The sequence below is a fragment of the Pimephales promelas genome, chromosome 9 (genome assembly GCF_988280905.1).
Source record: "Pimephales promelas chromosome 9, fPimPro1.hap1.1, whole genome shotgun sequence".
Classification (NCBI taxonomy): Eukaryota; Metazoa; Chordata; class Actinopteri; order Cypriniformes; family Leuciscidae; genus Pimephales; species Pimephales promelas.
The window spans coordinates 19,873,457-19,890,678 of record NC_142777.1 but is presented as its reverse complement, the minus strand read 5'-3'; the positions used below and the strand labels follow the sequence as shown (position 1 = coordinate 19,890,678).

Genomic DNA, 17,222 nt, shown 5'->3' with positions numbered 1-17,222 from the left:
ATGTGAACCTTTTTTTTTTACTAATTTACATAGCATGCATAGCGCTAGACAATTTGCCATGTTGAGGAAAACTATTGTAGTGAAATGAATAATACGAAATAAACATATTCTACCTTTATGCATTTTTCACCCTTTCGTCGTCTTGTGTATATTTTGTTCCCCGTGGAGTTTTCTATTGATTGGAAGAACCTATGGGAAGAACTATGGTGGGAACTTAGAATGACGGTGTAGTTTTCCAGCGGAACATTCATTGTGAACACAAACACATTTGAGCACATTTTTTTCTCTCCGCTGTTGGATTTGTTTTTCGAAAATAGTAAGATAACATAATTCTGATAGTTTGCACGCAATATATCTTTCAACGTGGGCACGATTTCACTTTATTTTCTAAATTACCTTAAATTTACACCGTTGCTTTGTATTCATTTGGCTTGATACGTTAACTGTTACATGTCTTTTAAATCGCACTAGCCATTTTATGTTTTATCAGTTGGTCGGATTTCAAACACCTTAAGTCGACTGAACATCGCAAAGATCGGTGTAGTGTAACGTTACGTTTTGTACCATAACCATGGCTGTTGCGCCAACAGTGGTAAGTTCATTGATATCAACATCCATTAGTTAAAGGGGATAGTTCAAAATGAAAAAAACCTTTTCTACTAAACAAAATATATCTTGAAGAATGTTGTGGGGCCACATTGAGCTTCTTTAATATCCAGGGAGATAAAGAATTGAATTGTATTCGATTTAAAAATGTTCAAGTTTTTTGGTTACAACATTCTTCAAAATATCTTCTTTTATGTTCCACATAACAATGAAATCCATACAATTTTGTAATAACTTGAGGGTTACTATATGACCACACACACACACATATATATATATATATATATATATATATATATCTCACACACACACACACACATATGAATCTTTTAAGGAACCATCCCTTCAATCAGAAATCTTAAGTAACGATACGTATATAACTTATAACTTTGTACTCACCATCACCAATTCTGTTCATATTGATCAGGATTTCAGGGTTCAAGTTGATCAGTCATGCAGATACTCGGAGGAATTCATCAACATCTATTATGACTGTATGGATAAGAAAAGAAGGGTATGCTCAAGTTTAACTTCACTTCATGTATGCTGATTTATTATGTTAATTAACTGCACTTGAAGCCTTCATCGTGATAATGAATGATTGCTTTCAGACTCTGACGAGGCTGTATCTGGACAAAGCAACACTGGTGTGGAATGGCAATGCTGTCACTGGACAAGATGCTCTCGCCGAGTTCTTCGAGTCTCTTCCCTCCAGCGAGTTTACAGTGCACACCCTCGACTGCCAGCCTGTGCATGGTATGCAAAATAAGACTACATTTGTTATGCTTTTTCATATTTTAAATTTAATTTTATATTTAGAAAATATACACGTGAATTAAATGTTTATAATCATTCAATCTAATACTATTTTTTTTAACAGAACAAGCAACTCAGGGCCAAACTACTTTGTTAGTGGTTACAGCTGGTTCAGTGAAGTTTGAAGGAAACAAACAGAGATACTTCAACCAGAATTTCTTATTAACGGCCCAAGCCTCTCCAAACAGTGACCAGCCAGTATGGAAGATTGCAAGTGATTGTTTTCGCTTTCAAGACTGGGCAAATTGAATTGTTGTCTCAATTTTTTTGTAAAGCTCTTGTTTTTTTCTCTTGTTTTTTTTGTAAACTTGTTGTAATTGAAGTATGTACTGTAAATAAAAAGACAGTTGACGTGTTTCTAAAATGGAATACCACACAATGAGTAGAAAACAATTTTACTTGTCCCCAGTGAATATTACATACAGTGACAAATAATAAATAAGCATCATAAAACATTCTACAAGCAAATTTACAATTTCTCAATGCAAATACTTGACTGCTGTATAGTTTTGTTTATGGTGGTGATAGGAACCATGAAGGCCGTGGAGGAAAGATCATTTCAGAAGGGTAGTAGTAACTGCTGGACTTTTTTTGATTAATGGCTATTAATTTAACAATGGCTAAAACTCCCTGACAAAAAGAACAGTGCAAATGACAAAATGATTATAATTAAAATACACCTCCTTGAATAAAACAAGCAAAGATTACAATACCAGTACAGATCATACTTTCAAAATAAAACAAAAATAAATTAACAAGGGTGAAAATGAAATGTACAATTTGAACCAAATAAATTAATATACAGAACACAATATTATTGGCAAGATTCATATTCTGGCGCATAATTAAAAAACTTTATGCGTTAAGTATTGACAAGTGGTTTAATGACATTACCAAATATAGTAAAAGCCTGCAGAAGCAGAATTTGAAAGAGACAAGAGTTTGTGACAATCAGACACTGTTAGCATAAAAAATGAGTGGTTTAAAAAAATGACACAGATGCAATACAAACTTGACACTGTGGCATTAGAGGGGAACATTATTCCTAAAAAAAAAAAAAATCCCTTCCTTTAAATTCAGCCCAAATAAGAAACACAACCACTTCCTGGTCATTTCAACCTGACCTGAGTCATTCCATAAGCAAATATGTGAATAACAACAACATGTCTCACTAGTAAATAGCAAAGAACATGGTTTGTAACCATTATGAAGACAATAATGCATTGCATGGATGGAACACGCAGAATAGAATTAAAATTTACAGCCAATAAAAAGTAAACGCTTAAAATAGTGACCCATCAGAAGGCACAGAAACATCACTATACTTGTTGCCTCTAAAAGGAGGCTCAATTCTGCAGTGCAATTACTTCACCTCAGCTAGCGGTTTTACTATCAAACCAAGGAAAATTAACATTTTGTTTTCACAAAGAAAAAGAAATTTCACACATATTGGAAAAAAAAAGCACGAGGTGATGGCAGTATATCGCTGTTGTATGGTTGAAATCCTCTTTACAAGAGACTCCTTTTGTATACTAAAATGATAAATTAGTGGATACTTCAAGCTGGATAAGATGAATATCGTCCTTTGTCCAACAGTTCTCAATCTACTCATCTACAACTCTAATTGTAAACTATTTCACAGCAGAGACAACAGAGCTCTGAACGAAATCCCACAAAGCTCAAGAATAAAAATTCGGACCAACGGCTTGTCAACATTGTTCATCCTTGTGTGCATCACTAAACAACGGGCAGTGGTGAAAGCTGTGGCAAAATGTGTGTTTTTTAACATTTATTGATATACAGCAATGTTGCACGGTGAGGAACTGATGATGTCTTTGGCTGTGATAAAGGTCCTACTTGTGGCCATACATTCTTTCGATATCATTGAGATAGTGGTTCTTCAGTTCCTTCCTCTTCAGTTTGAATGCGTCCGTCACCAGGCCCGTTTCAGGGGTCCAAGGCTCTGGACTCAGATGGACCATGACTGGTATTTCAAAGCGCTGGAGTTTAACTAGAATTATGGAAAGATTATTAGAAGACAATCTCTGAGATGAAAACTTTTTTTTTTACAATTCCATTATGTACACATTAAGGTTCGTAAGATTTTTTAATGTTTTTGTCTTTTAAAGTCTTTTATGGTCACCAAAGCTGCTAGGCTTTTATATTGTGAAATACTTTTACAATACCTTTAATAGTTAGATTTTAATATTTTTAATAAATGTAATTCATTCCTGTGCTGTGAATTTTCAGCATCATTACTCCAGTCTTAAATGTCACATGATCCTCAAGAAATTATTCTAATCTGCTGATTTACTGCTCAAGAAACATTTCTTTCTTTGTTGGGAAACTGATACATTTGTCTCAGGATACATTTTTTTTTTTTTTTCAAAAGAACATTTATTTGAAATATAAATATTTTGTAATAGTATAAATGTTTGTTGTCTAAAAGTAAAAGTAATTAAAAAGTATTTAAATTAAAATAATAAAAGTATTAATTTCTTTTTAAAAATGTTACTTAACCAAACATTTTCAATGGTAATAGTGTATTTTAAGTAGAGTCGAGTTAAGGTCAAGTGTGCACAAAGTCTGATGAACTAAACGACAATATAAATTACATATTAAAAAGGTACTATTTTTTGCACCAAAATTTATTTAAAACATATTTAATGCTAACAATTAAAAATCAAAAAATTTTGAACTTTGACACCATGTACCTTGCTGCTATAAAACCTGAAAGTAACACTCACTTGAAGTTGCGACTTCTTTAATTTCTCTCAGAACTTCCCTTTCCATAACCGGGTGGTTGCAAATCTCTTCCCATGTGCCTTCAATGCCCTTCTGATTGGCAAAAGCTGTCAGCTTCTTCTGATTAGGGACTATGAAGCTGATAACATAGTTCTGGTCACTGGTGGGCAGAGAGAGAGAGAAAAAAAGAGGTCTGTATACAGTACGTCTGCTGTTCTAAAGAGAGGACCTTTTGTTAGTGTCAGTAACATCCCATATGCGTCACACAAAGCCGAGTGTACAAACCTGTTTGCGTAAGCGCAGATGTTGTCGATGAGAGAGCAGTTTTTCAAAGCTGACTCAACTTTACCTAAAGAGACGTAATCCCCAGCTTGAAGTTTTACAAGGTCCTTCTTGCGATCTAGGCGTTACAAAATAATACGATAGATTAAAAGAAATGTGTGATTTTGACTCAACCAGGAAAGAAGACTTGTGATGCTGAATCTAGACATACCAACAATCTGAAGACAGCCGTCAGGGTGCATCTCTCCTACATCACCAGTGCAGAACCACCGCTGTCCGTTCTGATCCACATAGAAGTCGTCGTTATTACAGCTCTCACTCCTGTAATAGCCCATGGTTACATTAGGACCTCCGATGAGGATCTCACCACGTGGATGAGGCTTGTCGTGCTTTGTATAGCCACCTGAAAAAAAGGAAATGATTAGAATTACGACCGCTGTAACAAGAACTAAAAGATAAAGGAACAGTTCACCTGAAAAAAAAGATCATTTTTACCCGCATGTCATTTCAAATCTGTATGACGTTATTTAGTTTCTTCCATTGAACACAAAAGCAGACCATTTTTGCCCAGCTCATCATGCAACAACACTTCATAGAGAAACAAATTGTAAATCAAGTCACTTACCAGCAGTGTTATTTTACCAGTATTTATATACTATTATAATCATCTTTTATTTTTATATTTTCAGTTTTCATTTTAAATTTCAGCAATTTTGCAACTTAAACATTTTTAGTTAGTTATTTTAGTCCAAGTTTTCCATGTAAATTACGTATTTTATTTCTGTTTTACTTAAAATAATTTGTAATAGTTTTTGTTAACAATCACAACACTGCTTAGCTGAAGCTCACATGACACCAAAAACAATAACTTTGGCATTTTTTGGTCTAGATGTTATCAGATTAATTATTATTAGATGACACACGATAGATCAGCCCCCATATCGGTATTGGCCGATATATGTCCATTTTTAATGTTATCAGCCCGATAAAAAAAAAATATTTCTGACACATTAAAGCCGATTAATAATGGATTATTTCCTTCAGCTGAGACACTTCAGATGTGCACTGTTCACCACCATGATTTTTTTTTTAATTGCTTGAAATGATTAAAATACAGTTCAGTAAAACATGCAGCGCAAGTTTGTCAAATAGGCTACATAAAATTAAAATGAGAACATCATTGTAACTGTGTGTTTGGGACATGGCTTTTAAATGGTGAAACTTTTGTTTTTGCAATCAGGCTCTCAAAAAATATTTTAAAACTTGAATTTAAATTTATCAGCCAACATATTGGTTATCGGCTATCAGATATGAATAATTATCTGTTATCGGTATTGGCCAATTTTTTCATATCGGTGCATCCCTACTTATTATGCAATATTACATTTATGCATTTGGTAGATCCTTCTATTCTAGTGGCTGGCATTGCATTAATGTACACATTATATCATTAACAGTTCATGCATTCCCAAGGAATTGAACCCATTTGGAATTGCGAACGTTTTCGCCATGTTCTACTGTTTGAGCTACAGTAATGCTATAAATAGTTTTTGTTTAATTTGTGCTCTGCAAAAAAAAAAAAAAGACAACAGCATACAGGTTTGGAGCAACATATAAGTGAGTATATATCATTTTTAGTGGACTATTTCTAAGATTTTAACAAGTAGCTAAATGGAATAGGGTACATTGACCAACCTTCAGCCCAGTCTTTGAGTTTGAGCTCACAGCAGATCAGAGGAGAACCTACTCGTCCTGTGCTGTAGTCTGCAACTGCAAAACAAAGAAAACAGATACTTCCACGGTCACAGCTTGAAGCATTAGGACAAATACCTCTGAAGATATTCCAAAACCGGAGTATCTATTTACACGAAGTACAAATAGCCGCCTTGTTGACAGAGGCTATTGACATTAACTCCGCACACTAATGTCTGGTTGAGCCAAACAAAATTACTGAAGAAGCCGAATTGTCAACACTAGAAATACATAGTGTAGGGGTGAGGAGTTTAGCAGAGAATTGTTATGCAAATCAACCCAAGTTCATATCCGCCTTTTGCCAAACTTGCCCAATTCTCTTTTCCATTTATTTTCAATAAAAATTAAGAAAATAATTGAAAAGTAGAAATAAAGTGTATTTAATAACAGTGTTTATCAGTTAGGGTAAGGAGTAGGTGTAGGGAGGGCTTTTTTGTCCCAATAAGGCAGCATCTATTTAATAATTAATAAATATAATAATTTACATTTACATGTAATTATTGTAGACCGTTTATTGTACAACCACACTGAGGTTCAAATAGTACCCTATCTCTGCCACTATTTATAACCATAAATAGCATCCATCTACTAACTTATTGTAAATACTGCTATTTTCACATAGTGTAAATAGAATCTAACGCTATTTGCACATAGCACTGCCTTTCTAAATATGTTTTTACAAGTAATGAACAGGGATAGGTTGGAAAAGATGTTGCACTTTACATTTTGCCTCACATTCACCCACTCATTCATTCATAGATCGACGGCATGAACTATGTTCAGATGCATCAGGACTACTTGCCTTCAGTTATAGTGCCTGCTCCACAGGTCTCAGTAAGACCGTATCCCTGACCAACAGGACAGCAGAAACAGATGTTCATGAAGCGCTGAGTGGCGGTAGACAGAGGAGCTCCTCCAGACAGCATCATACGCACATTCCCACCCAGCAAAGACCTGACTTTCTTAAAGAAACTGAACACATTGAGGAACAAAGACGATTAAAACTCCAGACTCATTAACAAGAGCAATGTGATTAAATGAAGGCCTATTTTCATCTCATCTTACATATTGCACAGGGGCGCATCGAAACCCTTCTTGATCTGCTCGAGCTTGTAGTCATAAGCCAGTTTGAACAGGGTTCTCTGAACCCAGGTCATCTCCTGCACCTTACTCATCACGTTCTTATTGATCCGGTCCATTATTTCCTGACAGAAGAAACGAAAGTGTCAGATTCTAACATGATTTAAGCGAACAAAGCAAGATGATCATTTTAGAAGAGTCCGACTTACAGGTACGGCTGCCATTAGAGTAGGTTTCAGCACACTGCAGTCACCTTTACTTCCCTTCTTAATTTTGGTTGACTACAAAGCAGAAACAAGCAATTCAATCATCTGAGATTAACACATTTTGTAAAAACCTCACAAATCTGTGTAAATGTGTGACTATATTTATCTAATCCAGTAACAAATTGGAGTGCTGTACCTGATCAGACAGCGTTTGTGGTGTGGAATAGCCGATCCTGCAGCCGTATGTCACACATGAGATCTCAGCCGTCATTTCCAGGACATGAGCAAGAGGAAGATATGCAATATACGTATCCTTTGGTCTGTGGAAGCATACAGACATTTTAATGTCAGGCACTTTTGCATTGCAATAGTTGTGTTCTGGAAGTAAAAAAAAAAAATCCATTCATTTTGTCTATTGAGGAATTGATTTTTAACTGTAACTTATAAAATGTTAAATAGATTGTAAGCTACGGTATAAGGTTGTTAATCAATTTTTGAAGTGCAGTGCATTTATTTTTATTTATTTATTTGACATGGACATTGCAATTAAACAGAGTACAAAACAAGTCTGTAAAAGATGCTATGCAAAAAAAATGTATAGCTATTGCTAATTTTTAACTCCAGTCCATAGCATTATTTCAATCTATTTTTTTAAATAAATCATGTTTAACAGCAGAATTATTGTATAAAAATTACATTACCCACAAATCTGCAACTAAAATTTACACCTGAAAGCTGAAACCAGCAAATCAAGACTACAGCATACACTCACTACTGAGAAGCACTGCCAATAAAGAGCCATTACATACACAATCTTGTAACCGATTTTCAAATACTTTTTTTAATTCAAATAAATTCACCGCGATGGATAAAATGAATGGGAAAAGTAATCCCAGAACCAAGACCACTGAAAAAGTAAGCGGCCTCATCATTATACACACCCCAATCCAGGTATCTTTTCACACTGGCCTGCCATTCCAGCAATCAGGTTACTGTGGATGATCATCACCCCTTTAGGTCTCCCGGTGGAGCCGCTGGTGTACATAATAACAGCGAGGTCTGATGGGACGGGCTTCACTATTGGTCTGTTCACTAGAAACACAAAGCACACATTATTTTCTTCTCTCGTGATGGAAATCGCTAATCAATCGTGGGTGAACGGACGGTAAACTACAGGCAATCCGTGAAAAGGTTAATTAGCATATAAATAAAATGTCAACTGTAAAGTCTATGCTATTAATAAGATGTATCAAAGCGTTCTTACAGTTTTCTGGCTTGGCTCCCAGCTCTTGCACAGAGTCCATGCTGTGGATCTGGATGCCTTGTGGATATCCTGCTGTGTTGATGCCCTTCTTGTCCACATAGATGATGTGCTTCAGATTAGGCATTTGGGGAAGAACACTCTGTATGGGAATAAAAAACGTGAGGAAAACATTTTCATTAAATGTTTCCAGAATGTAAATACTAAGGCTGAATAAAAAAAAAATATTGATTTCTCGATATTAATCAATTCTCATTTTTACTAACCAATATCGATTCTTAAACCTCAATAATCGATTAGTCATCCTGTTTTCATTTGATGAATGAATGGAACATTGTAGCGTGTAGCCTATCCAATAAATCGTAATAATCTTTGTGCTTTGTTACTATTATTATGAAATAAAGTCTCAAATTTCGAATTAGGTCCATTTTCTTACGAAATTCAAAAATATAAATAGCGTTTTGGCGCTGTGGCGAGAGATAGCTCTGGCTCAGCTCTTCTCTTCCGCCTTAATATCAGTTACTCCGCTTTAATACCAGTTACAGTGATTAATAAACATGAATGAGCATCTGAAAGTGTGTTAAAAGATAGAGTACAACTCATCGAAATCCGTATCGTCATATGGAATCGCTCAATCAGTGTCAGCCACCATTTAAATGTTTATATTTCATATAACTTTCTTATTATAGAAAAAAATGAGTAATTTAAGTGTTTGTATAGCTGCAAATCAGTTCATTTTTATCTTCAATATCATAGTAGTAGTAGTAATATCATAATGAAGCCTATAGGCTACCGACTCCCATAGTTTACAGCATTAGTTAAGAGATTTGTTTTCCTTGAGAAAATTTGCAATGTATTGTACCTGATATCCAAAATAATCAATATTGAATCGAATCGTAATCGAAATCGAATCGAATTGTGAAATCTGTATCAATACCCAGCCCTAGTAAATCAATTCAAGTGGCAGGGTAAGTAAAGCTGGCACCGGATGTCAACTCCAACTTTGGACAGATGATGAACTTTGCTTAATACCAACAAAATGTCAACATGTGCTGTTGTCAGACTCAGCGCAATACCAAATTGTCCTGACATTGATATTTGGTTAAATATAGGTTCCGATGTCAGGCGACCAAAATTCGATGTCTTACGATGATGTTGGCCCGCTCGGAAATTTTAAATGACAATAGGGCCAGGACGGGGCATTACTGTTAAACCATGTGGTGTTTCTAACAGAACTTTTCTTATTGGGTCATACATAAAAAGTTGAGATTCAGTCGGTGAATCGAACCTTCTGACAGATTCAGTGTATTCATTCAGTGAAGATTTCATTACTGATTCAAACTGACAACTCATTGGTTCATGAGTATATTTTTGCAACCGTTTATAAGCACAAGCTCACAAGAGTCACTTGTTTGATGGTTGTTTGACAAAACTGGATTTGAGTGGAGCAAGCAAAGACGATGCAATTGAAAACAAGCGTTAATTCATTCACTGCAAGTTCATGACTCATCTAATAATTGTTATTTTGCCTTGGATCTGTAATATAGTTGTTGTTTTTTCTTGTGAAAAAAATAAGAACTTAAAATTAGAAGCCGATGGGAAACATGCTGGTACCGAAGACATTGCACTGGGTCTAGTCTCCCTCCATAACATACACACAAGAGTATTACAAACGCGAGCATGCCAAGAATGGAGGTTGGATCTGTAATATAGTTAAGTACTGGATTGTTAGCAACATGTTATTGGCCTTTGAATAGCAAACTTACCTTCAGTTTGGTTTCCAGCAGTTCTATACTGGTGACCAGGTGTGTAACTCCACACTCATTCAATCCGAAAGTCACTGCCTCTTCTCCTAGAGTCGCATAGAAGGTGACCACTACAAAACCCCCCATGAAACACAGGTTAAAAAAAGATAAAGATTGAGATAAAGATAAAAGATAAAGAGATGTCACAGAACATCTGAGTCATCACGAGAAAATATTTTTATCTTTCCTTACATGGGAAATTGCGTCTGAAGCAGGCCTGAGCTGTGATCATCCACTCTGGCCGCGTCTCACAGAAAATTGCGATGGTGTGTTTTGGCTGTTGGCCTAGCGCTGTCAGTCCACTCCCAAACTGACTGACCACAGTGTCCATCTCCTCATAGGACAGCCATTTATAATCACCCAGAATTAACTGCCAAAACAAAACCATCAAACACCTTCATACCAACAAATGTATTATTCAACACACGTATTGACATTTGAATGAGGAACCTTTTTTTTTAATTAAAAAAAAAAATGTTTTAGGATGAACAGCAAAAAGCACACAAATACACAGACATTTTCTATATATTTTTCTACGTTTAATTGACATGTGTAATGTCTGTCAATTTAACCCAATTTCTTTGTTGTGAAAATAAATGATGTTGAAAATTTCACTATGACAGTGTACTACAACTAGATAATGCCAATACAAGCTGTTAAAATGTTATTCTATCTTCATTTAATAAAATATGATTTATAACATATATAATTGCATGCATATCCATAAATATAATAATAATGTACAAGTTAATATTCAAAGGAATATACACTATCTCTTCATTTGAATTGGAAAACATCCATTTCAAATAATCTTTTTTTTTTTTTACTTTCTATTCATCAAACAATCTTGAAAAAAGTATTATGGTTTCCACAATATTATTAAACAGCAGAAAATAAGCAAATTAGATTTCTGATTAGATATTGGTCTCTGAATGATCATCATGCGACACTGAAGACTGGGATAATAATGCTGAAAATGCAGCTTAGCATTACATTACATTTTACAACGTATTTTAATAGAATAAATTCACACAATCTTATTCCAAAGTGTTATGGTTTTGACTGTATTTTTGATCAAATAAATGTAGCCTGGGCAAGCAAAAGAGGCTTCTTTTAAAAACATTAAAAAAGCTTTTGAACGGTTGTGTACAATTATAAATGATACGCATTTATGATGTTATGATGAACAAACGTTATGTAACAGGCCTGTTTAGGAGAGTCGCTTGTCTAGACTAGACCAGCGTCTGACATAAGCCAAATTGAAAAGGTCATGAGAAAATGTAAATCAGCAGAAAATTAAATAGGCACTTTGGCTTGCAGTGTGATCACAAAATATGTACCTTTTTGAAAACTTTCCCATTCGGTTGAGGCTCATTTTCTTCACTCAGAACTTCTCGGGTTCCCAGGCAGTCCGCTTTACCGAAGCGCTGCACGGCATAGTCAAACAGCTTATCAAGAGTGTCTTTTCCAGGAAAGTCCACAGTTACCAGGGAGTCGAAGTGATCCACCGAACGATACGGTCCATCCGCCTGACCGGTCGTCGACTTGGATTTGAGCCTCTTTGCCAGGACTTTCTTTTGCTGGGCTCCAGTCAGGAAGTACCATGGCAGAAAGCTTAAGATGGAGTACAACCACACCACTGTGTGTACGGGGAACAAGAGAACTGTACTCAGGTCCATGCTGAGAAGCTGAAGGGGACTGAAAGATGAAGGGATCAGGCCAAGCCTGAGGTAGAGTAAGTTTGTTGTTCTGTGCTCAACTGAGGATCGGAGGACTTCAGAAAGACTGGGGAAGTGTCCAATATGTGGTTCCAAAATGTGCAACCTGGTGAGAATGACAGTCAGAAATTTATTATAATTCAAGTGTACTCAACCAAAGCACAGTAGCCTACTTTGGCTTGCTTAGTTTAGGTTTAAAAGATACTTAATATTCAGTAATATAATCGAATTGACACTATTGGATGAAAACAAAATTTGAAATGAATCGACATTAAAGCTGAATAAAGACACCGTCATCTTCTGTGGAGAGGCTCATTATAGAATAATGTTGTTTCCGCCATTGAATAAAAAAATAAATAAACGTAACTGACTTTTTAATTGAACAAATCTGAATCTTTTTTCTCACAACTGCAAAATTATCTCACAAATTGGACTTCAAAATTCACAATTGCATGTTTATATCTCATAATTCAGAGAAAAGGAATATAGAAGTCAAAATTTTTTGCCTCGCAATTGCAAGCAAGTTTATATCCTGTAATTCTGACTTCATTTTTTTGCAATTTAATTCAGGGTTTATTCTTTTTTTCCTCAGAATTGTGAGATTCGGAATTCTGAGGGAAAAAAAAGTCAAACTCGCAATTAAAATAGGTAACTGTAACTTTTTATCCGGCAATTCTGAATTTTATCTCAGAATTCTGAAATGTAAACTTGTAATTGTGATGAATTATAAAGTCAGAATTGTGAGATCAAAAAGCTGCAATTTTGTTACTTTTTATTCTGTGGCGGAAACAAGTTTCCATAGCTTATAGCCGAATTCAACTCATTTCATAATTGATGAACAACACTGAATCAACACTGAACTGAATAATGACACTCGTATCTTTTATATAGATGCTTCACAGAAGAATGAATTTCTCTCATTTCAAAAAGTTTAATGTTCATTACTTCCTGTTCATCACTGTGAAGCTGCTTTTAAACATTCAGTATTATATATCCCTTTAATGACAAGTTCAGACATGTGTTTAGCTTCTTAAAAAAGCAAGGAACAAGACCGCATTGCACTATTGCAATGCACTATGAACGGAGTACAGTTAAGTCTCTATTAAACTCTCTTCTTGTCTTTAATAGTTACCATAACATTACAGAATTCATTAATGTACTGTTGAGGTCAATATAGACTAAAAACTGTAATATTATCCTACTCATTTCCTGATTCCTCAGCTTCATGGAATGTCCCCCACCAATCTCAAAACCAAACCCAACCAAGGTAACGACACTTCCATGAGAAGAGCAAGTTTGAGGCTTCAAGTGGAACAGCATTCATCCGGACACTGAGAAAAGTAAGGCTTATTAGAGGACAGTCACATGTGTTGTGGAAAAGACACATTCCAGAGCAGTGAACATTGTCTCTTTGGTCCTCATTTAATTTAATTACACTAGTATGTATGAAGTCATAAGAAATACCATGCGATGGCCGCCCTAGCCTAAAGACAGGGCGGACTCTATTGAGCAAACAACAGTGTGACAATAAGGCACACGTTTCTTACCACATATCTATCATTAGGAGATGAATGTTTGTAAAAAGCTTGATACACTCATATCTAGTGTTCCTGTTTCTGGTACAGTCATGGATTAGTCTAGATTACAAGGAAACACCCAAAATGATCAAACAAACCCATAAACAAATCAGTTTTCTTTGAGTTATCTCTGTTATTAGCCACTTGAACTCTGGCTTGTGACTTCATCACAGGCAGATAAGGTCATCTCTTGATCAAATGACTATTGTCAGATTAAGGAAGTAAAAATGAGTTACTCATAGAAATGACTTCAACCTAACAATAATGCTACAACCTGTATACAAAGAACTAAGTAAATTTGCATAGTTTTGCATAGTACTGTTGCTGCGCTAACAAACTGTGCATTGTCTATGAAATTAGATCCTTCATGTCTTTGCTGACAGTGAAGACAAGTGTGACCAGCTGCAGGAGCTGTTAAAAAAGTATCAACCAATGGCACAAGGTTAATATAGGACATAGTCCCCTGACTCAGATAACCAAACCTATCTTGCTATTATGGCAGTTGGCAATCTCTCTCTGTTTGTTTAGGCTGACAACATTTTGGCGTCCAGACACCAAATCATGACCAATCCTGGTGAAACGGCATGTGACGTTGACACAACCAACAGCCTGCTGATTTACAGTTCAGGGCTAGGAATAAACTCATTTCTGCTATTCCAGTGAATAAAAGACAACAAACTAGTGGTCAGATAGTGTTTTTTAGTGGCTGATTTCTAGAGATTATTTAGGCTACATGTTCATTATTTTTATTTTACAACCTTAAACTGATAAATGTAGATTTATCATTTATCAATGTAGATTTACAGTTTTTTAAAAGGCTAATGAGTGTTCAATGACAGAAAAGGTAATCTAATTATAAAATTTAATATACTACATTATTAAAACACTCACATAACTTCACACTAGGGCTGCACGTTATATCAAAATATCGATAATGTACATATCCCAATAGCTTGAGATATCTGCATGATCTTAATACGCAATACTTCAATAAGTTAAGCTTTAGGTTGAAAAGTCCGTTTTAGTTTGACGCTTAAATAGACTGTTAACGCGACTGTTACTTGTATGTGACTTGCTTGACTTTAAAAAGAGCTGCGGAAAACAACTCTTTGCGATACTGTCAGACATACACCCGAAGTGCGCACGCAGAAAGGGGCCTCGGACAGCATGCAATCCCAAATTCAGTTCTCTTTCGCGGCTTATTGCACTCAAATGGTTAAATAAACACAAAGGTATATGTCAAAATACCTGTCATGTTGAGTATCCATGTAAACAGTCAGTTATGCCTCAACTTAAGTGAACGTCAACAATTAGAAATTAAATCGGATGTGTCAAAAGGATCCATAAATTAGGTCTTAAAGTGACAGCAGCCCAATACAGTAAATCTGCGACTGTATGTCAAATCGCTCACTGCTCTTGACTGAATAACTTTTGTAGATTTATTATGGATCAATGTATATTAGAATTTGTATTGATGCTTTCTTTTTATATGGGTTATAGAATTTTCAGTTTAAGAAAATGTTTAATTTAATTTACATTGATTTTTAACACTTAAAGCAATATCACATCACATATGAATTTCGCATACGTGCAGCTCTACTTCTTACCTGGGGCATAGGCCTATTAATTACAGCTATGTCCTTGCTAATGCACAGTTAATTGCATTAACCAGCAACAAATTAACTTATAAAGAAACAAACATTAATGCTGACTGGATTTTTTTTTTTTATCTGCCCTGACGAGTTGAACCCCGTACAAAGGTTATACTCAATCTGAAGTCTTAAATCCTGGTGGTGAGAGTGGTCAGTGAGCTGGACAGCCAATAATATGCATCCGAGCAGCTCACCCCACTCACGGACCAGATCTTCAGCAGGTGGACAGACAAGACACACAGCAGACAGGAATAGAATGATTGGATCCTGGATCTGATCCCATTATCTTTGTATCTTTTACAAACTGACCTCTGTTTACTTGACCTGAATGCACACTTTTAAAGTTTACATCAATACTACAACAGACTGTGAGTGGTTGTGACAAGGATTCCTTTACAAATATTTTAGCATAAGCCATTGATGAGGTTGACATGTCATCAATACCTCAAGTCCAACTTTCTGTTGTCGTGTACTTATAAAGGATTCAAAAGGTCAGATAAAGTAAGTGATATAAAGATAATAAAAGCTATATAAAACCTACCACCATTCATATATTTGCACTAATTTTGCTACGATCAATTCAGGCTCAAAATGCCGTCTCTAGGCACGACGCAGCTCTGATATGACACACAACAACACGTGTTCCGTCCGTTACCGTTGGAAACGTCTGTTTAATAAATAAAACGTTTAATTTCACCCAGATCGCTTTGATTACCCGAATCCTGAATTTTAAGCTTGTCTATATCGCTAAGTCTGATCATTTGAATGTGATGACGATGATGGTGGAGCTCTTTGTCGGATGCGAATTGCGAACGTCAAACACAGCATCATAGTCATCGTCATCATCATGAGAGGATGCCAAGACATGCTTTTCCATCACCTATCTTCCGATCAATTAATTCTGTATTAATAGTTGATTTACATACTTTAATTATCATTCAGACACAGCAATGACGTATAATATTCAGATTTGATGAAGCACCCTGTGTTAGCCAGTAGCACACCCTTTATCTTTCATTCATCTATAAAGTCGCAGTAAACAAGAAAAAAAAAATGTAAATCCTCTCGTAAAGAAGCTCTGAGGTATTAAGATTATAGTAGTGTACGAGTAGCTGATTAGAAAATGATGCTCGTTAAATCTTACCGGCGTTTAGTCTCTTCCCTCCACAGCCGGATCGACTGCCGAGTTTCTGCTGCTTGCCAAGCGCAATGACCGAGAGTTACCTCCAGCGCGTGCTGCTACACCCGGAAATATTGCGTCATCTGACTCCATATTTTTCAGCCAATCGTCGTCCAGATAACGAAGGAACGGCGCATCATTCACTTCCCGTTGCTGTTGGTGCACTTCAGGTCATAGCTACAATGGTTCTAGTGATAATGTTAGTTATAATAAAATAAAATGTCCGTTCAGTTCAAATATTTTCTCTGTGAAAAATGGTAAAATCCACATCATATTCTACACAGTAAAGTAAGAGTTGGTGGTGTTTTGAGAGAATTGAACTCAGGAAGTAATATTAAAATAATATTCTTGAACTGTAGTAAAAAAAACAACAAAAAAACTGTAGCACTTTACAATGAGGTCTCATTTGTTAAAATTAGTGAATGTATCAACTAAAAATTAATCTTAGTTAACGTTAGTTAATATAGTTCATTGTTTTCATGTTAGTTCACAGTGCATTAAATTTTAAATCAAATTTTGATTTTATTAATGCATTAGTAAAT

At 35.5% G+C, this 17,222-nt stretch overlaps 2 protein-coding genes and 1 long non-coding RNA gene across 4 annotated transcripts; 2 read left to right on the top strand and 1 right to left on the bottom strand.

The window, feature by feature from the left end:
• Positions 1–226: 226 nt before the first annotated feature.
• Positions 227–1,877, top strand: nxt2 (nuclear transport factor 2-like export factor 2). The gene is made up of 4 exons (XM_039648821.2): positions 227–592; positions 1,034–1,120; positions 1,218–1,362; positions 1,487–1,877. Exons 1-4 carry the CDS (start codon positions 572–574, stop codon positions 1,669–1,671), a joined length of 438 nt encoding a protein of 145 aa, XP_039504755.1. The 5' UTR covers positions 227–571; the 3' UTR covers positions 1,672–1,877.
• Positions 1,802–16,801, bottom strand: acsl4a (acyl-CoA synthetase long chain family member 4a). Of its 2 annotated transcripts, none has more exons than XM_039648820.2 (15): positions 16,645–16,801; positions 11,894–12,377; positions 10,746–10,923; positions 10,515–10,624; positions 8,752–8,890; positions 8,429–8,579; positions 7,684–7,807; positions 7,491–7,562; positions 7,267–7,406; positions 7,004–7,173; positions 6,145–6,219; positions 4,661–4,852; positions 4,453–4,567; positions 4,170–4,327; positions 1,802–3,433 (listed from the first exon to the last, which is right to left on the bottom strand). In XM_039648820.2, exons 2-15 carry the CDS (start codon positions 12,230–12,232, stop codon positions 3,276–3,278), a joined length of 2,121 nt encoding a protein of 706 aa, XP_039504754.2. In that variant the 5' UTR covers positions 12,233–12,377; positions 16,645–16,801; the 3' UTR covers positions 1,802–3,275. The 2 variants fall into 2 exon arrangements, with proteins under 2 accessions (XP_039504754.2, XP_088990952.1); XM_089134826.1 differs by lacking the exon at positions 16,645–16,801 and adding an exon at positions 13,474–13,495.
• Positions 13,314–14,268, top strand: LOC120460849 (uncharacterized). Its single transcript, XR_005618037.2, has 3 exons — positions 13,314–13,361; positions 13,493–13,611; positions 14,209–14,268. It is a non-coding gene; the product is annotated as an uncharacterized LOC120460849 (long non-coding RNA).
• Positions 16,802–17,222: the final 421 nt, after the last annotated feature.

Coding starts and splice junctions, on each gene's coding strand:
- nxt2 (XM_039648821.2), top strand. CDS start 572: ATGGCTGTTGCGCCAACAGTG. Junction 1,121..1,217: donor GTATGGATAAGAAAAGAAGG/GTATGCTCAAGT, acceptor GATTGCTTTCAG/ACTCTGACGAGGCTGTATCT. Junction 1,363..1,486: donor CGACTGCCAGCCTGTGCATG/GTATGCAAAATA, acceptor TTTTTTTAACAG/AACAAGCAACTCAGGGCCAA.
- acsl4a (XM_039648820.2), bottom strand. CDS start 12,232: ATGGACCTGAGTACAGTTCTCTTGTTCCCCGTACACACAGTGGTGTGG. Junction 10,924..11,893: donor ATGGGAAAGTTTTCAAAAAG/GTACATATTTTG, acceptor TTGTTTTGGCAG/TTAATTCTGGGTGATTATAA. Junction 7,407..7,490: donor CTCTAATGGCAGCCGTACCT/GTAAGTCGGACT, acceptor TTCTTCTGTCAG/GAAATAATGGACCGGATCAA.